Genomic DNA, 27,300 nt, shown 5'->3' with positions numbered 1-27,300 from the left:
TAAAATATAAAACCAGTCTGGTGACTAGGCAATCGTGATTTTTGTTCTGGTTTTCCTGGACTTCTTTTCCTTGATAAAGACTTGACTTTTCCTACACAGACATACTTCATTCCTAGGCTCCACTTGTATTTTGCTTGTTCTGTGAACACTGCCTCCAATTTATAAATTTCTTGCTCTAGCAAATGTTGTCCATCCAGGGAGCCCCTAGAGCAAATGATTCACACCATTAGGGACTGCGCTGTGTAGACTCTGCCAAAAGTGAACTCATTCACTGTCCCCAGGACGAGACCAGAAGAGTCACTCTGGCCTGGCCATGCCTACAGCTCCGAGAGGCAGCATCTGTTCTCAGGGAGAAGCACTGACCTCCTTCACCAGGCACCTGTCTTCACGGTGAAGAGAAATAATTTCTCCTTGAGTCAAGCACAGAGGGGATTTTCTCCCTCTAAGTAAATTATCCTTAATCATTAGGAGGTTACTCATTGTACTCTAGAGACCTCAAAGAGTCTACTTAAGGCACGGGGAACATCATTAAAGTATTTTGAACCAGGAGAAGTTGAGATTGTGACGAAAAGAGTTCTCTCTTGGCTAGAAACATAATAGCTCATATGAAATAATATTGTTAAAATGAGAAGGCCTTTGATGTCAGGTCTGTCTGCTTCCACATGAGGTCCTGGTTGGAATCTGCAGAAATAGAAGGAGCTGGGGAACTCATCAGGACCCCGTGGACAGGCAAACACTACCCCCAGAGAAGAAAAATGGACAGGCCACCAACTGTTAATAAGATGATGTCCATGTAGATATCTATGCTGACTTATGAAGGCTCATTTATGAATTAGCTTTTCCAAGTTCCTACCAAGGTTTTTTTTTTTTTTTTTCTCTGTGAAAGCAGGTAGTTCCCTCAGAACCCACAAACTGAATTTGCACACTATTAATTTGGAAATGTCATTTTCCCCTCTTTCATGGGTTTACTGTTTCCCCAATTTGATTGCCAATTTCTTGAAGGCAAATTTTACAGCTTCCCTATTTTAAGCATTGATCATTAAACATTTATTATCCTGCCTTACAGTAATCATTTAATAAAGGTTATTAACAATGAATATTTTAATGCATTAAAGCTGTTAAGGTACTTCTCTAAACACATAAATTTGTTCTCAGAGTGATTCTGGCACAGGGGGATAAATCTGATGTTGAAACTTACATTCATTACCAAGCGCATAAAACTCAATGCTTCAAATTCCTCCAGAACATTATCCAATCGATTGCACTGTGTTTGATAACTGAATAAATAATGGTTGAGAAGGAGTGTCTAAATCAGATGACAAAGGAAGAGTTTTTTCAAACCCGAATCAATTTCAAACATATAAATCTATTTTTTTTAATTCTTGATTACAATTCCTATGACATGTTCCATTTGTTTAACAACACCGTTCATATTTCTACCATTTATGCAATGTGCTTATCTCCTACTCATTCAACAAACATTGATGGAGTGTGAACTGTGTTTCAGACTCTGAGTGAGATGCTGGGCACACAAAGATGGCTCACCTATAATCCCTGCCCTCAAGAGATTCATACACATGTGGGGCAAGCAAAGAAGCAAAACTACTCATCTAGTAGCTCATCTATTCAAAAAATACTGATGGGTGCTTACTATGTGCCCAGCACTGTTGAAAGCATGACACATCAGTGAACAAAACACATCAGCCCAGCCACTGGGGAGCCTCCATTCCAAAGGAGGAAGGGAGACAAGCACTAAAGGGCATAGGAGTTAAGGATAAAAGCTGAGCATGGCAAGAGGGACCAAGCAGGCGTAGATGGGAGAGGGGGTCACTCCACATAAGGCGGTTGGGGGACATCTATTGAGAAGCCCCATCTGAGCAAAAACCGGAAGGAGCTAAACCAGCTGGCCAGGTAGATTTGGGGGGGGGGGATGCTTTTCAGATAGGAAGGGGCCAGCAAACAACAGTCTGCTGGCCAATCCTACCTGCTAGCTATAAATAAAGTTTTATGAGCACACAGCCACTGTGAGTGATCAGGTGGGCACCGGCGATGGCCGCTATGAGGGAGGAACTGAAAAGCTGCAATGGGGACAGCTCGGACTGCAAAGCTTAAGTTGTCGACTCTCTGGCTTTTGCTGATCCCTGGGAGACAGCAAAGAGCCAGCAGCCCTGTGCAACATTTAAGAGGCCAAAGCAGAGGAAGAAGGCGGGGGAAGAGGCGTGAGGGCACAGGACTGAGAAGGGGCCGTGGGGAGGGCCTCGGCGTCTTCTGTAGCTGGAATGGCGACTCTGTGGCTTTCAGGCAGGTTGCTGGAACTAGAGCAGGTGTTTATGCGGCATCCCTGGAGACATTCAAGGCGCTACAGGTTCTTACCCAGGGCTCCCTGCGTCCTGGAGGGACGTGAGCCTGGACAGGCTAATGCCACCATGTGCCTGAAGACTACCCCCGGAGCATGGAGGTTCCCGAGAGGCTGGGGTGGCCAAAGGGCCCCGGCTTGCTGTGCTCGGTCCACATGTCCTGAAGAACATTTTTGTGTGTCCGTGTGCTTCCCTTAGACTGGGGCGTCTGTGTGCTTATTTCTGTCAAGCCTTTACTATAGTCCTTTGAGGGAAGAGTTCAGCCACGGAATGAGCAAGATGCAATGCACTTCAGCCTGATGCCTAGGAGAGGGGCCCCCTTTCCCCAGAGATCACGGGGTGGAGAAGGGAGGCTCAGCAGACAGGGCAGCAGCTTACGTGAACAGCCTGGCCACAGCAGTGGTCTGGAGAACGCAAGGAAGAAACAGGTGAAATCCAGCTGTGCCTCCGGCAAAGAGGAGACAGCACTGTCTGCTAAGAGTGAGACGCCAGCGCCGAGACAAGGAGGCTGAGGAGTGGGCAGAGAATTGACCCATACACGGCACAGAAAGGAGAGCGGGGTTGCTGTCAGAAGTAAGGTGCTGCGCTGTACGGTGGCAACGTTTGAGCATTTCCTGATTAGCCCACCATTATAGGTTGAACTGTATCGGGCCATCCCCCCAAAATATGTTGAAGTCCTAACCTCCAGTACCTGTAAATGAGACCTGATGTGAAAGGGGGTCATGGCAGATTGAATTAAGTTAAGAGGAGGTCATACTGGAGTATGGCGGGCCCCTAATCCAGGATGACCAGTGTTCTTACGTGAAGATGGCCAAGCGAGCACACAGAGGTACACAGGGAGGAGCCCATGTGGACGAGGCAAAGACTACAGTGATTCGCCACGAGCCAAGGAGTACCCGGGACGACCAGAGCTGCCAGAGGCAAGAAAGGGGTCTCTTCTATAATCTTCAAAGACGACTGAGTTTTTTCTGTATAAGGTAACTAATCGAATTATGGAAAGGGCCACCTCTGTGTAGAGGCGAATTGTCCTATGCACAAATTAATCACAAGCACCAAACCTGAAGACAAAAGTTGTGCTGACCATAGTTAGAAGGTCCTATCCTCCAGACCTCTTTCCTGCTGAGACAATTCTCTTTCGTCAAACAAAATTGTTGGCAAAACCCGAAAAATGTCCAAAATGAAGAAGTGAGTTCTGGTTATGATCATGGGTGAGCAGCTGTTAGCTGAGCGATAGCCTGAGATGAGTAAGTAATGAACACTGTGAGTTCACGTCTGAGAGTGAGTGTCATGAAATCACACCTTGAATCAGCAGGCCCCGGGGCTTTCTATTTCCCCAAAGTGGGAGCTCCAATGCCAAGGGAGTTGCCTGCCGACCCCATGGGGGTGGCTCATGTCTCCTCATTCAACAGGTCAGAGTCCGCATATTCTTTTTTTTTTCTTAGGTATTATTTATTTATTTGACAGAGAGAGAGAGAGAGACAGCGAGAGAGGGAACACAAGCAGGGGGAGGTGAGAGGAAGAAGCAGGCTCTCCGCTAAGCAGGGAGCCCGATGCGAGGCTCAATCCCAGGACCCTGGGATCATGACGTGAGCAGAAGGCAGATGCCCAGCGGCTGAGCCCCCCAGGTGCCCCAGATTCTTAACTGAACACACCAGCTCCGGGTTTTCCAGCACACCCGCTCAGCTCTATCAAGAATAAATCCAAACCTCTGCTCTCCATTTGCTCACTCCGTGCCTTGATTCTCAATCAGCTGAAAACTCTAGAGAAGAATCTAGGCGCCTCCTTGAATGGGTCCCTAAAAATCACAACAGGAAATAGGACTCCTTTTTTTGGATACTGCAGAATTAACTTTGTTTTCAGGTTGTTTGGGTTTATTTGTTTTCGTCTCATTGAAGGAGAAAAAATCTGCACATTTTTATAAAAAGATGGCAGTGATCGCTAGAGAGGAAGAAATCTGAGGCTAGGGCAAAAAAAAAAAAAAAAAAAGGAAGGGATAACAGATACGGCAACAATCTCAAGTAAAGAAAGAAAATGACTCCGGAACACAGTGGGGAACCGAGATCAGGGCATCTGGTCACGGAGCAGATGGGATGCAAAGTAGGGATTCCAATGAGGTCAGGAAGAACACAGGCCCCTGCTTCCAGGCTCAGCAGGGGGACAGAGGCAGAACTAAGTGGGGTCAGAGGCCAGGATCTGTCCCGGATGGTCCATCAGGGCCGAAAACAGGACCAACCAGCAGTAGAAATGGTATCTTGGGGTTCAGTAGAAGGCACTGCCCCAAAAGGGCCCAGGAGAGGGAAGAAACACTCAACATTCAAGAACTCTCCGCCGTCTGCCCTAGGAGTGAGGGTCTTCCCTTGTGGGCGGGTGGGGGTGGGCGGGGCTGAGGGCAACAAGGTCATTCAGTGTCATGGGAATGAAGATGACGAGGTAGGTTGAGTGGTGGCTCTACCATGTTTACCTTGGACTAATTTTCAATTTCTACAGTTGTTGGATCCTATCACATATAAACAGCAGCACCTTTTAGGAACCTAAAACACGATTCATTATGTTGGCCAATGACAGCACGCCTACGGGGACCGTGGTAAGCAGGGTTAGCTCTCCCACTACCCTCCTCATATCCCCCGACTCTCAGACAGAAAGGCTTCCACCCAGAGCTTAATGGAATCAGACCATCCGATCAGCCAGCGGGTACTGGAGTCACATGCAAAGAAATAGTCAGTGTTTTTAACTCAGGCTATAACCTGAGTTATTTTTCCAGGATATTCTTCAGGGGGTCACTTTTGGGGGAAAAAAAGAGAGAGAGAGAGAGAGAGAGAGAGACGGTACTCCTAATTACTTTTTACTCTGCTTTGGACAAACTCTAATTACAATGCCTTTGATTGGGGGGCAGGTGATTTTGATTTGTAACTGGAAACTTTGCATGGTCAGTAAAAATCAACAAATGAACAGAAAGAAGAGCTTTAAGCTAAACAGATGAAAGCTTCAGGGCCCGAAGGGGACTGAAACCAGTTCAACAGAAATAATGTTAATGAAGAAAAGGTAGGTACAGCTTCAGTTTAGGAAAACAATTCATGTTGCCCTTTGGAAGGGTACAGAGTCATTTAAATTACTAGAGAAATCTGAGGAGGATATTCTCTTCTCTACAACGGAATCTTTTAAAGGCAACCTGGGGACTGGTTTGACTCTATTACTTGGAAAAATGCTTGTGTTGTGTTTATATATATATATATATATATATATATATACCTTCAGGAATAAATATGCATAAATAATGAGCCTAAGCCAGTCCTTCTCAACCAGAGGCATTTTCTCCCCCAGAAGACGTTTGGAAACTTCTGGAAATTTTTTTATTGTCACAACTAGGTAGAGGGTGATGCTACTGCATCTAGTGAGTATAGATCGGCTAGAGATACTGCTAAGCATCCTATGATAACCAGGATAGCCCCGCACCACACACACATCAAAGAAATCTCTTTTCCAAAATGTCAGGAGTGCTGAGGGTGAGAAATTCTCATCTACATAATTAGCTTGTACTTGACAGAAGGCCAGTAAATCTTTGTAGAACTTGAAAGCTCAAAATAATAAATAGTATAAGGGCAATTTCAAGATTTCATCTTTGTGCAAGCTTTCAAATAAAGGGATGACATGTGATGCACGTAGGTATCCATAACACTGTGTGTGTGTGCAAGCACATTCACACATGAACATACACACATACAGAGGGCTCAATTTCAGTTGGCACCCCTCACTCAGGACACTGAACAAAGCCAACCTCTATTCTGACTGCTTAGTGAGCACATGACCAATTTCTAGTCCAAGACTTAAGTCTTCTGGGGAGACACAAGGAATCCGGCTTCTCCTGCTGCTGCATATTGTCACACCTGGATGCTGTGCCTGAAATTGCATCAGCCACTCTGCATGCCCCGCGGAGTCAGTCTGAGGACCACACTGCCACAACGTGAATGGCAGGGAGACCAGTGACAGAGCTCACTGACGCTCACACCGTCAAAGGAAGTAACCCCAAAGACGCATACCCCAATGCTCTGGTTATGTGAACTCGATACTTTTTTAAACCGATCAAGCTCTCTGGAGCTACCTGTGGCCAAACCCATTCTCTTACCCAGTGTCTGAACATTTCATGAAATGCTAGTAATTTCCTGCTTTTAGATATATAATGAGAAGTTAAGAAAGAATGCACATGAATCTACAGATATCTCTGATATGACATCAAATTTCCTGAACTTCAAACACTAGCATAAAGAACAGCCTAAGTTCGACGTATGGTCATGTCAACATTAGCCCTGTTGTCCTGGTCTCCAGCATTGGCAATATCTCTTCCCCTTCTGCTCCGAAAGAGCCCCGCGCAGATGCCCTTCCACACTGACGAACAAAACAAGTGACATTTTAATTTCCTGAGAAAATGAAGAAATTGTTTTTCTTCGGAAGTGGCGGCAGCTTGCTTTTGAGCACAAGCAACCAGGCATTACAGACAAACGAGGTGGGGCACGGGCAGTGACGGGAAAACTCACCGTTGAGCCATTTGGAGTTGTACTGCGCCGTGCGGAGAGGAGGCAAGATGCCCAGACTCCGGTAAATGGCAGGATCCCGTCCGGGAAAATCCATGGCCGTAGCAGCGTACAGCTCCCCACCGGCCGTGAGAAGAGCCGTGGAATTGTGCTGCGGACTGTAGGGGCAGCGGGCCATGCCACTGATCTGATCATGGATCTCGGTCAGGTTATTCAACTGTGCGGGAGGACAAGAGAGACGAAACCGATTACCCTCCAGGAAAGCCCTAGAACAGCGTCGGCCTGACCCAAAAATGACGCAGGTGCAATAAACTCTCTGGGGCTCAGGGTAAGGCATGACAGATGTGTGCACTCCAACTTTGATGAAAACACCCTGCGGTGGACTTGGATGGAGGATCCACCAATCACATCCCTCATCCTCCCTTCAGAGCTGCGGGACCTCACACTATTAAACTCTCGCCAAAAAAAAAAAGAAAAAGAAAAAGAAAAGAAACAAGATGATTGTACATGGGTCCCATTGACAATGCATGGGTACTGCAGATCTTTCCACGTCAATAGAGAAAACTTCAATATTTAGAGAAACACAAACCACAATATAGATTCTGTGCAATTTTATCACCCTAAGCGAATTAAAATGCTATGAATAGCTCCAAACTCTGCTCACAGATGAGGATGAGTGCTCTTTCGGACTGTGTAGCCCAAATTTCCAACACTTTATTTTGTCAGTTTTCAGACAGCCAACTCGGGGTCTTGCAGGCATCTGGTGTGAACCCAGCTTCTCAGTTGCTGGTTTCCCAACCCATCCTTGAACGAGAAAAGTTCCACTGGCTTCTTCATCCTGACTTGGGTGGTAGCAGAGCACAAGGGCTAGACAGGGGACCCACACACACACTGCTCGTTCTGCCGGCAGAGGTTTAGCTCCGGGCAAGTTACTTAAATTCTTTCTATCTCAAACTCTTGTTTTAATACAACAGGCACCCAAAGGATAAACACAACCTGGGGTAGATCACCACCACCCGAGTCGGTGCAAAGCTTGGAGAACAGGGCGTGACATCCTCCCCCTTGTTCTTCTTATATTTCCAGTAACTGGATGCTAGTTTGAAAATATTGCAGATGCTAAAGTCAGGCTTTGAGAGAAGTCAGGTAACCAGGAAATTAACATAACGATATTTCTTCATCAGGCTCCCTGCGGGACATCAAACTCCTATCTCAAATTAGGAAGGCTGCACATGTGCTCGGACGCCCCACGGACCTACGGGTGTAAGACGCAGGCACTGAAGAGTCCTCTGCCAATAAGGACAGGTTTAAAAGAAAAAGAAAGGGCGCCTGGGTGGCTCAGTCGTTAAGCGTCTGCCTTCGGCTCAGGTCGTGATCCCAGGGTCCTGGGATCGAGCCCCGCATCGGGCTCCCTGCTCGGCGGGAAGCCTGCTGCTCCCTCTCCCACTCCCCCTCCCCCTGCTTGTGTTCCCTCTCTCGCTGTGTCTCTGTCTGTCAAATAAATAAATAAAATCTTTAAAAGAAAAAGAAAAACAAAGAGGACAGGTTGGACCAACACTTTGCCCAGGGCTTGGGCTTCATTTGTTGGCTTGCTTTCATTTTTCTGACATTGCTCTTATCCAATTGGTCAATTATATTTTCGTCATTTGGACTATGATTTTAAGGCCATTTAATGCTTCTCAGGATCTCTATAGTAAACCAGGATAAATGAAGAGTATGTTGAGGATTAGTGTTTAGGATCACTGGTGGAGAAAGGCTGGCAGAAACAGTTTGGAAACATATTGAAATTTAATTCAACAAGCTACCGTTACTTCCAGCTCTTTATATTCTAGGCAGTGTGATTAGTAATAAATCAATACATGAAATATTTTTTTCTTTTTGAAAAAAAGACTTTTTCTTTGATTTAAAAAGCAACTCCTTAGAGAACGGAAATACATGTAAAACTACAGCTTTAACAGAACGTTTGGATTTTCCTGGTATTAAACTCTGTCGAGGCTCAAGACGAAGACCTACCGTGCGATTGGTGCAGACAGGCGTGAAAGCGTTGGTCCCACAGGTAAATAACCGGTCACCACCCACCAAAAGCACCCGGATGTAGTTCTGACATTCCTCCTGGAGGGGGAAAAAAAAGAATCACACGAAACATGTTAACAGGCCTGAACACAAGAGGAATGGCAAATCTGAATATATTTTGACTGGCTAATAAATTATATGGCAATTGACCACTAAAAACAAAAACAAAAAATCTCTTAGATATTGACCCCCAAACAACAATAAAACTTAAATAATCTGACCTCTACCTGCACACTTGTTCGGTAGAAAATATTTATGAAGATAAATATACACATTCAATTAAAATCTCAAAGCATGTATCTTTTTTTTTGATGAATGTGGTTTCATTTTGAATTGCACCTGTTAACAGAGCAAACCCGAAATCGCCTTTGATATGTGTTAGTGAGGAGAACGAATAAAAGGAAACTATTGGATGCCACTCATGAAAAATTGTCTTAGAAAACGTTCCAGAACTTTGAAAAACAATGTTACAAATGCTTCTCCAAATGCAAGGGTCACATGTGAAACTCTGTATACAAATTGGAACAAGTTTTACACAAAGTTTTCAAAGTGCTACTCCATACATAGTGAGAATCTATACACATTTTTGATTTTTGATGGAGAAGCAAGAATGTAACTAATAAGGAAAGAATGTCCAGAACATGTGGGATGAGACCCCATGCTGAGTGATGACCCAGAGTTGAATATGTTTTGTGCTTGCAAAGCATGCATAGAAAATCTGGGGCACTGTCATCATAGTGCATGGACTTCTAAGCCAGAAAGCTCTTCATTCATTCAGCAAGCATTAACTGATTAGATATTCTTTGGTAGACATCGTGCTAGAGGTCACAATCTAGGCATTCAGCAGAAAATGAAAATACAGGGCCATGACAACTACTATGGAGTTGTCCAGAGAACAGAATATTACTACCTCGGGAGGGAAGGGGAAGGGAAGAGTTGGAGAAAGGCCTCCCAGGAGGTGACATCTAATGTAAGTTTTAAAGGAAGGATAGAGGGGCGCCTGGGTGGCTCAGTCAGCTAAGCGTCTGCCTTCGGTTCAGTTGCTGATCCCGGGGTCCTGGGATCGAGTCACGCATCAGGCTCCCTGCTCAGTGGGGAGTCTCCTTCTCCCTCTCCCTCTGCTGCTCTCTCTTGTCAAATAAATAAATAAAATCTTTTAAAAAAATACAAGAAGGATAGAATTTAGTGAAGCTTCCTGCAGGAAGCGCCATCTGATACTTACAGGATTCAATGACCTAAAAAGGAAGAAAAAGACACCCCAGGTCGGGGGAGCGGACTGTGCCGAGGTGCTGTGGTTAGAGTGAGGGGCTTCCGTGGTGTATGGAAGAGGTCACACATCCGCTGCACAGTCAGACAGGGGCCGGCTGTGCCTAGTGACTTGCTATTTGTTTTCATTGCATGAAGTCCGACCTGACCCAATGTTGAAGGACCACTCAGTGTAGAAGCTAAACTTGAGATAGGGAGATTACAGTTCCGGAGACAGACAAGGGAACCACTTCCTTAATTGGGTCCCATGTCCTTCAGTGCCCAGACCGGGTGGGGGGGTGCGGACGTGCACAGCCAGAACGCAGTGAGCCAACAGGATGTGGTGAGGAGCCAACCGAGTGGACAGAGCCGACAGCTCATGATACACAATGGTGCAAATCGCACGCTGCCCTGCATAAGAAGCTCTGCGTTCGGCAATGCTCTCTTCAGTCGAATGGAGCCCCAATCTCCATGCCATGCTGATTTGCCATAACTCAGTCTGCTTGTTGGCCTGGCCATGAGGATGATGAAAAGAGCTAAGTCTGGGGATCTGCTTTCTAAATATGAAGTCAAATGTCAAGATATCAGATAATTCTCCCAATACCATAACTAGCAAGTATAGTAACAAATTATCACTGACTGCTAATCTGAACATACTTCGAGAAAAAAAAACAGCAAAAGGCATGAAAGCTCTAAGGTCGATATCAGGAGAATGGAGAAGTGAATGTCAACAGTGTACTGGGTAGCTGAGAAAGGTACGCCAGATGGGGAGGAGGCTTGTTTTGTTGTGGCCTGCTTTGTTTTTATGACTAGTGAAAGGGCAGAGAGTTCTGAAAGAGAAAGAACAAAACAAGACTTCAAAGAGCCACATGGTTATCTCTTCCCAAGCTCAGGGAGCACAGGGAGGACACAGAGGAGGGGCGAGGTGGCCCGGCCATGTCAGGGAGGATGGGGGCACAGGGGTCTCAAAGACAGGATAAAGGCAGGGATGAAAGCCTGAGGCCTCCGCATGCCTGAGGGGTACTCCGAAGAGACAACTTGGAGCACAGGGGGAGCTGAGAGGGCCTGATGCCTTAACATATAAAACAGACGCAGAAATGACACTGTAATCGATAGGAGATGGGAAATGACAAACAGTAGGAGAAGCGGGGATTTTGCTTGTTTTCTGTTGTGCTTTTAGAACTCCTTCAAGAAGGAGTCTAAGACATAGAGGAACTCTTTTGTTGTCGTTTTAAAGCAAGAGACTGACACAAAGTAGAAACGTGCTGGAAGCAAGCCTATATCCATGAACACAGTCAAGGGTAAGTTTTTCCAAGATCCCAACTGAAAGATGACGTCTACAGACCTGGGGGAGAGAAAGCCAGTGCCTCTCATCAATTACGGGAAGGGAACCAATCGAGATAACAAAATGTTTATCTTCATCTCCCAAAAGAAAGACAAATTGAAAATAAGACCGGAGGTCATTAACTTTCCTGAGGGCCCATCACAAACTTGATGAAGAACTGGAAGGATGGTTAGGGAGGGTGAGCACCAGGATGCAGGAGTGTACCAGAGAGGCAGGACAAATCCAACTCAATTTTTTTTTTTTTTAATCTTGGAAAAAAGGAAACAAGGGAGGGCACAATGATATTTCAATTGGAACAGAGAATTGTAACAAGCCTGTTCCAGTAACCAGGACCACACGAGAACACACTCGGGGGCTCGACCGTCTGAAAAGGGTCACGTGCCCGTGGACCACCCGGCAGCTTCCCCAGCTCAGTGAGATTGCACGGCAGGATAGAGGAAGAGTTCAGGGATCGGGACGATCAGATAAGGGGGCCCATACAGTCTTTTTCTCAAGGACAGAGGACAGACGCAACCCTGTGGACCCCAGAGTTGCTTGTGACATATGGGACCTGACCAGAGTCATGTTCTAGGTGAGTCCAGTCTGCACGCTGGGATGCACTGGGGGAGGAGGGGAGGAGGGGAGGACAGAGGAGGAGGTTTGCATTATCACCAATGGGACGAGGACAAGGCATGCTCCCTCCTCGTGTCTTGTAAGAGGAACCTTTGGAGGCGGGCATACTTCTGTGTTTCTTCTTAACTGTCAAGAGCTGAACTCCTTTGCCCAAAGTCTGGCTCAGTGCGTCTCAGAGCTTTCTCGTTCTCACTCCCTTAAAAGCCCCCTCATGTTTAACCCACAGACGGCTTCAACCAATTCTAGAAGCAGGCTGGATGTGAATCCTAAACAAATAAATGCATCTAAAATAATGTTTTTTCAAGAGAAATCGGGGTAAGTGCAGACAAAACAGAATGTAGACCGTATTAGATAGAAGAAAGTAGAGGGACTTAGCTTTTGAGCAGCAGATAAACGTAGAAATCAGAGTCAAAATTAAGAATGAAAGGAAATGACCCCGAGGGCCAAGCTCTGTCATCATCAGTCTCCTGCTGGTGATGAGCCTAAGACCCAAATTCTCCTGCGGAAAATCTCCTGGTGGATCGCGTCATTGATCACGGCTACAAACGTGGCTGTTTCACTGGTTATCTAAATGTGCCAGAAGGACTGCTTGGGATCGCTTGTTTTATTTAAAGTACACGCATGATGCAGATGTCCCTTCCGGAGATTCTGGAATAGGTTTGTCTTATAAATCAACTTACCTAAATATCTTTGAGTTTCCTTTTCTCATCTAAGAATACTTTCTTTTATCCCATTTCTGTACCTTGAAAGTGGCTTAAGGAAATTCAATGAATTCTGGTTTTCCAAGAAGTCATAGTGCTCATTTCCAAGGCTGCCAACAGCCTGCCACCACACGCTTCTCTTGTCTCTAATGACAGTCATCTATCTACATTTTGGTAACACCACCTGAACCTTAAAACGACCCATGTGCGCCTGCGATCCCACAGGCGGGTCAACCTGTCCTTGACTTCGTAGCAATTCTTATTTGAATTGATAGCTGGGAGGCAGAGTTGCTGACTCATTAAAAGAGCTTTGAGACCAAGGCCCACTTAGGCTCAAGGGCACATGGCCCTCACCCCAGGACAGAAAACACACGTTTTCAGGACCTTTCTCTCAATGAATTCACTGGTTTTTTCCTTACAGTGCTTCAGCCTTTTTTCCCCCAAATAGGTAGGTTCTGCTTGAAGAAAGACTGTCTAACTGTGTAGAAAGACGATCTGTAAACAGGGTAAGTGTCTCAGCAATGCCAGCCCATCTTTGTTAGGGGTGGGGGATGAGGGCTGGGAGCCAGGCAGCGTCCATGCTCATCACAGTGCTCCCACTGAACACAGCGTGTCTCCCTTAGTGATGCATCACCTTTGTGAGCATCCAGAGTGCCGCAGAGCAATTTATAGTAACTGCACGCGCCTCTCCTGTTGAATGTATACTTACAAAAAGTCACGATTACCAGGTGAATCTTGAGAAACTGCATCACCCAATCAGATGTAAACGTATATATATATATATATATATATATGGCATATATACATAGGAGACATATATGTGTGCAAGAGACACATGTATTACATATGTATATATGTGCATACAGATTACAGAAGTTTTTTTTTTTTTAAAGAGTTTATTTATTTATTTTGAGAGAGCGTGAGCAGGGGTAGGAACAGAGGCAGAGGGAGAGAGAGAATCTCGTGCAAACTCCACACGGAGCTTGGGAGCCAGACACAGGACTTGATCCCATGACCCCGAGATCATGACCTGAGCCAAAATCAAGAGTCAGATGCTCAACTGACTGAGCCCCTCGGGCTACATAAATTTAAATAAATATATAGACATGCTGTTATAGTCATATTTATATCTAAATATATAGATGTACATATCTAGAAATATGTAGCTAAAAATACACACATATGCATATGAATATATATTAACATATCTGTTGTATGCTATATGATATCTAGTGTATTGATAAAGTGTACTCATTATGCATATATTTACAGAACGTGACTATTTTCAACTGAACTCCACGGAAAACTTGTTGGGGACACCTCAATTTAAAAAAAAAATGAAAAACAAAACAAAACAAAAAAAAAACGAAACTGCCTGCACAGAATCTATGCAGGTTGTCCGTGTGCCATCTAAAGAAGCCTTAATTTTTGCAGTAATTATATAGAATAAATTCAGGTCTGCAGGGTGCTGCATGCATTAACTCAAGAATTCCAAATACTGCCACTCCCGGTGAACATGTCCAGCCCCCCCCCACCCCGCATGCCACCAGGCAGGATGGAGTCATGGAGTCACGGTGGCTTCCCCCCAATATCTGGAGTTTGCCACTCTCCTTGCACAGCTGGACAACACGGCAAGCAGGACCCCAGGAGAAACGCAGGCAGAACAATACACGGAGCCCTGGATTCCAATCAAAACTCTCCCACCAAAGAGCAAAATAATTCTAGGCACTTGGTGTCAAAAGTATCAAAATGAGATCACGAGCAAGAAAGGTCCAAGAAGCAAAAGCTCCAAGAAGCGCACAAAGCAGCCCCTTCACCCCCTTGCGAGCCAGTGCATTTCCTAAAGGGCATAGTGGGCAGGGCTGTAGCTCAGACACAAGGACCCCAGACGGACAAGGGCCTCTTGTTCGCGTGCAGGAGAATCGGCCATTTATGTTTAAAATAATGTTTGTTTAAAAGACATTTAAATAATTCTTGAAGCGGCCTTCTGTCATGGTATTTCAAAAGGAACTAAATACAACAGACTTTATTATAAAAGTTTTATAATACATAAAAACAGACGTTTCTTCCCCCCTTTAACGCAGGAAACGTTTGAGTGCTTTGTAGGCAAAGTCACCGTCTTTCCCAAAATGAGCTGAAAATTGTATAAATACAATCGAACTCCAACCTCACGGAGAACTGGCAAGTCTCCGCACTTCCTTTCTCTCCTAAATGGGCCCAAATCAAAGATCTATGACATTTTCTTGACCCGATTCCCTGAACTGTCAGTTTAAGGGACTACAAGTGAAATGGTGCCCGTGTTGGTCCCAGCACCACCAGGGAGAAAGAGCAAATGTGCCCTCTTTCTTCTCCCCTGCTGTGCAGCCGGCTGAGGAATGTTCCCATCAGAGCAGCAAGTGGGCCCAGGGCACGCCACCCCGCAGGCTCAGCCCCCTCACCGCGCCCAGCATTCCTGGCTCTGCTTATCCTGCATTATGTGGGGCAGCACAGACCACTGCTCTTCGGGGAGAGAAAACCATGAGTTCAGTTAAAATGGCTGGCATTCTTCTCATTTTTGAGATGTCACATTTTGCATTATTCTTTGATTTCAGGGAGAAGGGAAACTTTGTAATTCTGTGAAAGTTGTCCTAAGACTACTGCACACACAAAAAAATATACAATCGCTGAATTCTCATTTCTAAACTCCTGGCCACTAAGAAAAAAACCTGAATTCCACTCCCTAAACGGACGTTATAACCGCCCCCCTCTGTCTAAGAGGGTACCTTCCAAGACCCCCCAGGGGAGATACTATGGTTTTTCCTATACGTACCATCTCTCTGAGAAAGTTTCATTTGTAAGTGAGGCACAGTGAGAGAGGACAACAACAAATAATAGAACAATTCTAGTAATATGCTGTAGTAAAAGTTTTGTGAACGTGCTCTCTCTCTCCCTCAAAATGTCTTACTTTCTGTGCTCACCCTTCTGTGAGTGATGGTCGGAGATGATGAGATGCCTACGTGACGCGGTGACGTGAGTGACTGATGTAGGCCCTGTGACGCAGCGTGGGGCTCCTACCGACCTTCTGGCGTGACATCAGAAAGAGGATCATCTGCCTCTGGACCGCGGTTGACCGCGGGTGATGGAAACTTCCAGAAGCAAGGGGGCTGCTCCAGTTAAGCTGACTCTGTGAAGATGTTTTCCGATTTGGGCCCTTGAACTGTCAGCATGGAGAAATTTGGGTTGTCTGAACTGTGAATTCAGGGACTGGCCCTCGGGCAGGTGGTATCTGGCCTCGCTGCTCCTCTTTATAGAAAGTGGCCTTGTTTCTTCTTCTGTGTCCCAGGGGCTGGGCTCAGGCTACTGGGCCAGGTGCCATTTTGAGAACGTAACAGAGACGCTAAGTAAGGAAAAGGAACTAGTAGAGGAAGACGCACAGAGCCGGATGTCCTGCTGGGCTCCCCACCCATGGACCACCTGGCAGTGTGGCTTAGGCTGAAGCCTCGGAAACCCATCACATCATTCTGGGCGCATGAACTTCTACCGCACACGGTGCTGCTACAAAACCAAATTCCATTTCAACTGAGCACAGGCTGTTCAAGAGCGTAGATGGGTCCATCAATATACTTAATGCCACCTCAAAGAACGTGCGATCTCTCCTTACAGTACTGGTGCTTGAAATTCATCTTCCGCTGCATTAGTATATTCTTCTGAAAAAAATCCCATCTACAAATGGAGTTTGAATCAATTTATAATGATGGAGATTTGCCATTGTTTTGAACCCATTAAAACCAGAAACACGTGGAACATGAAGGTCTGATTTTATGTGACCGTGTTTGTTCCGCTCATTTTCCTTCTGTGTCTCAGAAAACTCAGCGGACAGTAGTGAGGACCGCTCCCATCTGTCAGTCGAGGGTATGTTACCTAAAGGAATGAAAGATGCTCTTTCCGATTTGTTTCTGGTTTTCACTTGCCTAATTTCTAAGCACCAAACAACAAATGGTCACAGCTTAAGGCAAAACACGGGTCAGTTTTGATTCAGCAGAAGCAATTATTCACTCCAAGCAGTAATGATCTGCTAGTAAAAGGCTACCGCTCTAATTCTTATAAAATTACTGACTCAGAAACTATCAGCAGGAGAAGCACTGGCTACCTAAAGAGGCAGATGTTTTCCTAAAATACATAGGAACAGAGGAGACTGATGTCCAGCGGGGGTAAGGAAATAGCTATTTTTGAAATAGTCTGTGAAACGAATGAATGTGATCTAGAGGAAACATGAGAACCATGTGAAATGGACCATGTAAGAACTGCCAATGCTTTCATCATTTGGAGAAATAAGAGTCCAGATTTTTGAGCATGTTAGTACCTGGCAATGTCTGGAGACATTTTTGGTTCTTTTTGGCTGTCACGACTGGGTGAGAGGGATTGCTTGCACCTAGTGCAGACCTGGGGACACTGCCAAACATCCACAATGAACAGGACAGAGACCCCACAACTAAGAGTGATCGGATCCCCAACGTCAAGAGCGGGGAGCCCGAGAAACCCTGAATTAACAAAGATCACCACCCAGGTGTGGGTCTCACATGTGTGGTCACTCATCAGGAGAGTAGAGTTACACTCCCAACCTCGGCTGTGTCCTGGGCTCAATGGGAAACCATCAGGCCCAGCTCCCAGTCCAGGGGCACGGGTTGCATAATGAAAATGCAGCATGACAGGGAAAATACAGATGGCTACTGGTAACTGGTGCAATGTGGGGGTGCAGCAGGGGCAGGAACCCCTGCAGAGAAAGACACAAGTCCTGGGTGATAATTGGGGGGGGGGGGCCCAGGGGGAAGCGTGGGCAAGGTGGAAGCAGGGGGAATGCTTGAGACGGGGCCCCTTGAATGGGTAGGAAGCCATGGCCACCCCACAGGTCCAGAAAATTTGTTGCTGGGTTGCCCAAAACCGAATCATGCCTCTTGGCATGTGCACGGGCCCAGAAGGAAGAGGAGAGGGGCGAGCCAAAGTACCAGAAAAAAAAGAAAAGATAAAGACAAAAAGAAAAAGGAGAGGAAAGCCAAGAGGGTGAAGGACGCATGCCCACAGACCCTGGAAGGCACCGGGGGCATCAGGCAAAGGGGAGGACAGGAGGGCATTAGGAGCTTGGAAAGGAAGGTCAATGTTTTCTGCTGGTAGAAATAAAAACAGTGCCTCCCCCTAGCTGCCCCCGGGCGATTCTGCCTCTCCACACTGCAGTAAGGTGGTTTTGTTTGAAGAGTTCCCTGTGCTCTGGTGAACGGGGAGAAATACCTGTGGTACATGACATGCACACATTCCAGGGAGGAGAAAGCAAAGCACAGAGACGCCCCCTTCTCAGGGTTTTGCACATAACTTATCCAAACTCAGTAAGAAGAATTCATTAGTTACTTCTCCTTTATTTTGTGGGGGCATTTTCAGAGACAATATTCCAATTTTTCGTAACCTGGGGCTATCTTTACTTCTTCTTGTGTCTCCAATGATTTATCTCGGAAGCATTTTCTGAGGTTAAAGATCTCTCAGTAAATTGCCTTCATCAATTTCTGCCTTTTTTTTTTTTTTCTTTCTTCGTCTCCAAGTGTTTCCCTGGCTAAGATGGCATTTCCTTCCTTCCCCTCTGATCCTTCTGGGTTCTTTATTCAGTTTTGGAAAAGCCAGTGACTGAGTTTGCTGAGACCGACCTCCACGTCTGACTCTCAAAACTGTTTAGTGAACAGGGGAACGGGCAATGAAATTGGGTAAAATAAAGTGCCTAACATCTTTTACCCACACAGCCGGTGTGAGGATCTTTTACCAGTAGTTTGCTCATTGAATTTGCTAGATTTTTCCCCCAAGCTCTTGGCTCTGGGCTCAGATCTGCACAGGGAGCCCTACTTGCTGCTGTTTGTGCATCTGCTTCCTTCTGTGACCCAAAGTGGGATTCACATTGGAAAGACCTATGCTCCAATTAAAGTAAAGCCATCACTCTCAGAACGAGACAGAATGAAAAAGCTTTTGCACAGCAAAAGAAACAGTCCACAAAACCGAAAGAGAAGCGACAGAATGGGAGAAAATATTTGCAAATGACATATCAGATAAAGCGCTAGTATCCAAAATCTATAAAGAACTTATCAAACTCAACACCCAAGGAACAAATAATCCAATTAAGAAATGGGCAGAAGACATGAGCAGACATTTTTCCAAAGAAGACATCCAAATGGCCAACAGACACATGAAAAAGTGCTCCACATCGCTCGGCATCAGGGCAATCCAAATCAAAACCTCGATGAGATACCACCTCACACCCGTCAGAATGGCGAAAATTAACACGTCAGGAAACGACAGATGTTGGCGGGGATGCGGAGAAAGGGGAACCCTCCTACACTGTTGGTGGGAATGCAGGCTGGTGCGGCCACTCTGGAAAACAGTGTGGAGGTTCCTCAAACAGTTGAAAATAGACCTACCCTATGATCCAGCAATTGCACTACTGGGTATTACCCCAAAGATACCAATGTAGGGATCCGAAGGGGTACGTGCACCCCGATGTTTATAGCAGCAATGTCCACAATAGCCAAACTGTGGAAAGAGCCATGATGTCCATCGACAGATGAATGGATAGAGAAGCAGTGGTATATATACACAATGGAATCTTATGCAGCCATCAAAAGGAATGAGATCTTGCCATTTGCAACGACGTGGATGGAACTGGAGGGTGTTATGCTGAGTGAAATAAGTCAGTCAGAGAAAGACATGTATCATATGACCTCACTGATATGAGGAATTCTTAATCTCAGGAAACAAACTGAGTGTTGCTGGAGTGATGGAGGGTGGGAGGGATGGGGTGGCCGGGTGATAGACATCGGGGAGGGTATGTGCTATGGTGAGCGCTGTGATTTGTGCAAGACTGTTGAATCACGGATCTGTACCTCTGAAACAAATAATGCAACATATGTTTAAAAAAAAAAGAAAAAGAAGAAGATAGCAGGAGGGGAAGAATGAAGGGGAGTCAGTTGGAGGGGGAGACGAACTATGAGAGACATTGGACTCTGAAAAACAAACTGAGGGTTCTAGAGGGGAGGGGGTGGGGGGATGGGTTAGCCTGGTGATGGGTATTAAAGAGGGCACGTTCTGCGTGGAGCACTGGGGGTTATGCACAAACAATGAATCATGGAACACTACCTTAAAAACTAATGATGTAATGTATGGTGATTAACATAACAATAAAAAAAAAGAACGAGACAGAATGAGCCTCTGCACCAGCTGGAACAAGAATTTCCTCAATATGGTCCTGTATAACTTTCTCAGAACCAGATTTCCAAGGATGGAGGAATTCTGCTCTTCTTGAGCCAGCCACCCTGTGGAGGCAGGTCGACACTGGGCAAGGCTGCTCAAGAAATGCATTCGCATTTCCAACCTTAATTAGAAACTGCACTTTCCTTAGGAACTTGGGGATGTTGATTTTCATATGGAGAGAGAAGAGGTGGGTGGAGGAGAGAGAGAGATAGAGGGAGAGAGAGTTTATTTTACAGATACATTAAAATGAATTATAAAGAAATCTCATCATTTTTGATATAATAATTTTATTTATCATAGAGTCACTTTATGGAATTAGCTCTAAGATATAATTGGGGGAAATTAAAATGTTATTTTTAAAATTCAGGCCCATATATTTCCAAATGATATCACAGCCAACTGACTCCATAGTTTAGCCTAATGATTAATGGTGCAAGTCAGATCTGTTCTTCTATTCTGAATCCTTTTCTGGAAACTGCGGTTAATCTTGATTTAATGTTAAAACCTTGAGAATCTACCATACATATATTTTGTTTCTGTTTTGTTTGTTCGTTCAAAGGTTTTATTTATTTGGGAGAGCGTGAGACAGAGAGTGTGAAAGAGAAAGAGAGAGGGAGAGACCACGAGCAGGGGGGAGGGGTAGAGGGAGAAGCAGGCTCCCCCACTGAGCAGGGAGTCTGATGCAGGACTCGATCCCAGGACCCTGGGATCAGGACCTAAGTCAAAGGCAGACGCTTAAATGACCATGCCACCCAGGCGTCCAACGTATATTTTGAATCCTGCTTTTTTTTCAAGTTACAAGGCACCATCATCAGGAATAACCTTCATATTAAAATGCTTCACGTATAGTCCTTCCAAACAGTGGTGACCGTGCGTTTCCGCATGCCCCTTACCTCGGACTTGCCCTTACTGTAACAGGCCTTCTTGGTGGCTTCATCACACTCCCACTCCACAGCCTGTAGGAAACACCAAAATGACAGCAACTGTTATGGTTTTGACCGAATAAAAGGGGAAAAATAATAAGGCACTGGTAATCAGATTAGGAAATGTGGGCACACCACGGAACCTTCATACTAACATAGAATTTACACTAAATTCATGAAATTCACTCACAGGGGCTTCTATTTAGCTTTGAAATCAAAGCATTTAAAGGACTTGTCCCCTGAGTATCTATAGCTCAGCAGAAGTAGTGTGATATTTAAATGACGAGGCACATGCAAGGAGCTGGTCCCCTACTGTCCTAATTCCTGAAACCATCCCTTCAGTGAAATCACAGGATAGATCCACAGCACACTGAGAAGACAAGCCTTGGAACAAAATGATGTAAATGCTCATTTAGGCATTTGTATTTTCTGTTCACAGTATGTCATTTATCAATATTCAAAGATAATGGAGCAAGGATGATTTTGCAACCTCCTTACTCCCGAGATCCATATGTAAATGATGAAGAGTCAATAAAAGAAATAGCTCATGCAAAGAGCACATCTACTACTTCACCCAATACCAGTAATTTTCATACCGTTAGGAGCTCTGACTAACTAGTTAGAGCCACAACCTGCGAGTATGTTTTCCCAGACTTTCCAAATCTAACGCACGGCATCGAGTTGACGTGCATTCTTTCACATCTGCTGCTCTCCGTGACTACCTGAGATAACACACAGCGCTAACTTCACAGGAAGAAATGATGCCTGCAAATATTAACGATCTATACGCCAAGACTGTGAATCACTTTTTTGAACAAACTTAAGAATGTGAGCTGTTTATCTTTTGTATTATTGTACGGTATGTGGATTTGTGTTTTATCTTCCTATTAGAGCTAGATTTCCAAAGAATTTAGGAATTCTGAAGGATCAGTTAAATCATTATCAGAAAAAAAAAAAAGTTTTTTAAAATTTTATTTTTTTGAGAGAGACCATAAGCAGGGTTGGGGGGGGTGGGTGTGGGAGGGGCAGAGAAAGAATCTTAAGCAGTTTCCAAAGTTCAGCGCGGAGCCCGATGCAGGGCTCAATCTCACAACCCTGAGGTCATGACCTGAGTCGAAATCAAGAGTCAGACACTTTGGGCGCCTGGGTGGCTCAGTTGGTTAAGCGTCTGCCATGGGTCATGATCCCAGGGCCCTGGGATAGAGACCAGTATCAGTATCAGGCTCCCTGCTCAGCGGGGAGTCTGCTTCTCCCTCTGCCACTCCCCCTGCTTGTGCCCGTGCTCTCTCTCTCTCTCTCTCTCTCTCTCTAATAAATAAATAAATAAATCTTAAAAAAAAAAAAAAGTCAGACACTTAACCAACTGAGCCACCCAGGTGCCCCATTATCAGAAAAAATAATTTAAGCAAGGGACAATTCTTTGCTAATTTGAACTAATGTTAAACAGTAAACTAAACTAAGCCAAAAATAAGCTACCGTCAAACATTATGAAGGAGAATAATGGCTTCACTCTCACTTCTAGGAAGAAGATATTTTTTAATTCTCCTAAACCTAGGAGAGTAACAAAGTGATGGTGTACCATAATCTCGTATCTACTGTCCTCCAAAGAACGTTACATAACAGAGATTAAAACACAAAACCCTGCCTCTTGTAGAACTTATCTTCCTTGGCAAATAGGAGTCCATAAGAAAAGTATTCTAAAGAGAACCACTTCGGTGTCTTTCAAACAGAAACAATATCCTAACTGCTTTCCCTTGTGTCAACTTAGCAATTTTTGTCAGTGTCAACATTGGATAAGAGAATTTGTTAATTCTTTCTGTGATGTCTTCCTGTTCATAATGTTTAATGGCAGCAATAAAATCACAGCTAGTCAACACGTGGTGCAAACAAATGACTTGAATTCTGTGCTAGGATGACAAATACATTCGTGACAAGGGATGACACCTCCCGAGAAGACGTAAGGGCTTCACGCGTAATGGCAGATCCATGAGTCCCCATGGGACTTACATAAAACAAGTGCATTACTATTGTTCCAAATGGACCTTTCCTTTCTTAGATCTCTCTATAAGACTATGTTGTTTGTATTTAAACACAGATATCTGTATTTTTGCCCTTACTTAAACTCAACACAGAATTGATATACCATGCTACATTCTCTTACAAAGTCGACCCTATTGCAACTTTGACTTTCCATCATCAGGATTGGTTATATAACTACTAGGACAACCACAAGGCAAAAAGCTTTAGGTAAAGAGGCATTTGTAGGGGCTCTTGTTAGTCCAGTGATTTCGTTGAAAGTTAAAGAGTAATTCTCTTTTCATAAACGTAAGACCTATGAGGAGCATGGTTAGTCCCAGGGTTGCAAGAGAATTTATCAAATGCCATCAGAATTTTTCAAATCCTTCTGCCGCAATCACAAAGAAATAGCTTCCCCAGTCTGCCTACTGCCCAAGTAGCCTGTGTGTTTTTAAGATAATTGAAGGCCAAGGATTGGATGGGGAAAGTAATGGAAAAAAGAAGGAGAGTTTTCAAGAATATTTCATTACTTTATCCAGTTTGGCTAGAAAAAGCACTTGCACTCACAAGTTTATTAGACCAACAGAAAATAGGACGCATCTTACAGATTTTTCCGAAGACAGTTATTAAAAGAAGCAAAGTTACTTCCGAGGCCTTTTTATTACAGTATAACTAGCTTTCCAATAATATTCAAATCCAGAATTAATTAAAGACCATGACTGTTCGGCTTTTCTGCTGATTCACTTCCTACCTGAATAGAGGACAGGGTAGACCAGATTTATATTAGGAGTGGCCTGAACTACCTACCATAGGGCTGGACAAATATTACTGGATGTCACAGAATTTATCAAAGAATGCAGTGGGAAGACATGTCTTCTCCAGATTGGCCTAAAATAGGATGTTGATCCCGTAGTGTTCTTCTATTCTCTCAATGAACTGAACTTAACCCATGTGACCACTTCACAACTATGGGGGGGAAAGAACACATTTATTAGAGAGAAATATGAGTATCAGTAGATTCCTCCTGTACCAGAGTTTATTTCTCAAAGTTACTCACCCTGTTTGAAATTATATTATGTTTTAACCTGTTCATAATTTTCTTTACTCCACAAGAATTGTTCTAATAAATTAAATTTCATTTAATCAAGTCTTCTCACTATATTCTCACAGGAGATTTTGGTTATTCTTTCATGCATCATAATTTTGGAACAAATCCCACTACTGATTTCATGAAGCCATCTTTTCAGTTGACCTCCTTTTAAGACACTTTTGTATCTACACAACCTATCTTTATGACAGTCAAAACAAATGCGAAGGCATTAACATGCTACATCTCAGATCTCAGTACAACACTCGTGATCTTATTTCCTGAGTCTCTGTTTTTTTTTTAATCTAATTTTTATCATCTCTTGTCTTTTCCTATTGCACAATAGCCCTGCAGAGGGGAAAAAAAAAAATCTTAATTCTCTATTCCGTTCTGCATTTAATCTTCATTATACTTTTTGGCAGCACACACCTAGAAGTAATACCGTGGTTACTTGGATATCCAAAGGCTATACACAGTAGGCAAAGAATGTGAAGCATCTACATCTTAAAAGACAAGAAGATTCCCATTCACAGAACCTTATTTTTGTTTTGTATATAAATATATACCAATAACATCTGTGCTCTTCAACTACCTACAGAAGCTTTGCTTTACTCATTTGCATTCATTCTCTCTTTCATGTCATACACAGTTAGGAAGTACCCACCTACCAAGGGCAAGACGCTGTGCTAGATAATTTTGATGGAAGAGAGACAGACATATAGGTGATATGTGCACATGTCAGACATTAGTTTATGATAAAATACAAGTGTCTTTCATCAGTCTGGACAACATCTTGCTAACTCTGAGAACTTGCTCACTCTGAGAACTTCACCATGGTCATTTCCATCGTTCCAATAGCCATGTTCATTTCAGATCCAGAGACCTGGAACTTATAACATCATCAACTTTCAGGAAGCCACAGTGCTAGAGACAGATGGAAAAGGAAATAGAGTAGATTTACAGCGTATCATTTTATACCCATGGAAGCCCTGGATGGAAGAAGCACGACACCATACATACCTCACCATCACGCACATACATATGCTCAAGTTATGATAAACGGAGCTCCGATCTCAGGGGTAAATCAAATGTGGGAAAGAAAAAAGATTGGCTCTTTCTATGTACGTGTTACATACATACAAATCCACAGTTCTCAGAAGTATATAAACAAAGCTGTGTATTATCACATACCGCAGCGAGAGAAGTTAATTAGACAAGGACCAGCAAAGGCAGATACTTTTCATAAAAATGAAGAGAACAACATTCTAGGCAGATGGGCCACTACTCTTTCAGCAGATGGCTTTGCTAATTAGATACTGGCAAAAGATAACATTAAAAAAACTAGTTTAATTACACAGTGCCAAAAATTAACAACCACCTGAGGGCTTTTTTTTTTTTTTTTTTATACACTGCATTCATAGTCTTATGTCATGTATATCTGTGAAATGCCGGAGAATGTGAAATCGTGGTGGCAACTATAAACACACTGCCAGGCAATGTGAGACCATATCCTCGTTCAAAACGGAGGCAAAACACAAGTGAGTTGGAACTTGAAATAACTTGATTTTTATGTTACTTCAATAAGGTGCTCAACCAGTCACCCTTAAGCAGAGACATGTTTGCAAATTACCTTTAGTGACCACACATGACAGGTTCAAAACACACGGGGAATTTGAGATGGAATGGTGTGCATTGAAAGACACAAAGGGGTAGACAGTGTAGTCACTTGGGAAGGATTTCTGTCCATGGCAAACATGTAAGTCCATTTCACTCTTAACTGGTGACCTCTGAATCAGAGAACTGTTAAGGGGGCATTAGTCTTCTTATCCAATGACTGGTTTTTGATTCTCATGACCCTGGCATCATCCCAAATTACAGATACAGCTTACTTTGGAAATCCCATAAAAGTGTGTTACTACCATTTTTAAAACCCTTATATGAAAGCCCAAGATCTTCTTCCACATCAGAATCCCAAGTCAGACTTACTTTTGATAGCTGCACAGTGGAGTTCCCAACTTGTTAAATGCTTACTGGGCCTTTTGTTTCACAGTGGATCTTTTTAAGATTTTATTTATTTATTTCGGAGAGAGAGAGCGTGAGCGGAGGGAGGAACAGAGGAAGAGGGACAAATAGACTCAGGGCTGAGCACAGAGCCCGGCGCGGGGCTCAATCCCATGACCCTGAGATCATGACCTGAGCTGAAATAAACAGTCGGGGGTTTAACCAACTGAGCCACACAGGCGCCCTGGCTGGATCTTTTTAAATTCAGGGTTGTTTTTTGAGTAGACAGTATATTAGATTCCTAGGGCTGTCATAACAAAGTACCATAGACTGGGTGGCTTTAAACAATAGAACTTCTTCCCTCGTGTTCCCAAGGCTAGAAGTCTGAAATCAAAATGCCAGCAGGGTTGGTCATTCTGGAGTCCCCAGGAGAGAATCTGTTCCCTGCCCCTCTCCCAAACTCTGCTGGAGGCTAGCAGCCCTGGTGTTTCAGGGCTTCTGGAAACATCACTCCAGCCTCTGACTCTGTTTGTCCAAATGTCCTCTTCTTATAAGGACACTGGTCTTTGATTAAGGTCCACCCTAGTCTAAGAAAACCTCACGTAGTTCATTGCATATGCAAACACTCTACCTCCAATAAGGTCACCTTCTGAGAATCTGGGGGGATATGAATTTTGGAAGGACACCATTCAACCCAGTACAAGACAGTGTGACATAAAAGTAAGAGTTTGAGATTGACAATTGGTAGTACACAAATGAGGGCCATTGCTTTGCTGGAAATCAGCTGCCAAATCTTAGGCAAAATACTGATAACAATTTACACAACCCTTACATTGTGTGACTACAGAGCTGGGTGCTTTGTATACATTTTCTAAGTTAAGTCTCTCTATAATTTTACATGGGAGATAACATTAACATAATATTCTGGATGAGGACATCAGCTAAATAACTTACCATAAAGCGACAAGAAGAGTAAGTGGGACATCAAAATTTGAACTTGGTGACTTGGATTGAAGCCTGTGCTCTAAACCACTGTCTTCTGACCCACAGAAATCATACAGTATTTGTCTTTCTCTGATTGGCGTATTTGGCTTAGCATAATACATTCTAGTTCCATCCACAGCATTGTAAATAGCAAGATTTCATTCCTT

At 44.1% G+C, this 27,300-nt stretch overlaps 1 protein-coding gene across 22 annotated transcripts in view; it reads right to left on the bottom strand.

Annotated features, from left to right (window-relative positions):
- The window catches only part of SEMA5A (semaphorin 5A), a 476,158-nt gene that overhangs the window by 158,150 nt on the left and 290,708 nt on the right, over positions 1-27,300 (bottom strand). For all 22 annotated transcript variants that reach the window (XR_003522009.2, XR_003522010.2, XR_003522006.2 and 19 more), the window contains 3 exons: positions 21,016-21,078; positions 8,897-8,995; positions 6,890-7,103 (listed from right to left, as the gene is read on the bottom strand). Coding sequence is in view for 11 of the 22 variants with exons in the window: in XM_027605227.2 (XP_027461028.1) it covers positions 6,890-7,103; positions 8,897-8,995; positions 21,016-21,078 (376 nt within the window). In the remaining 11 variants the exon portion in view is untranslated. The remainder of the gene's footprint in view (positions 1-6,889; positions 7,104-8,896; positions 8,996-21,015; positions 21,079-27,300) is intronic.

This window comes from Zalophus californianus, chromosome 5 (genome assembly GCF_009762305.2).
Source record: "Zalophus californianus isolate mZalCal1 chromosome 5, mZalCal1.pri.v2, whole genome shotgun sequence".
Lineage (NCBI taxonomy): Eukaryota > Metazoa > Chordata > Mammalia > Carnivora > Otariidae > Zalophus > Zalophus californianus.
Note: the sequence above shows the minus strand (reverse complement) of the source record. Positions and strands in the feature narration are given on the sequence as shown.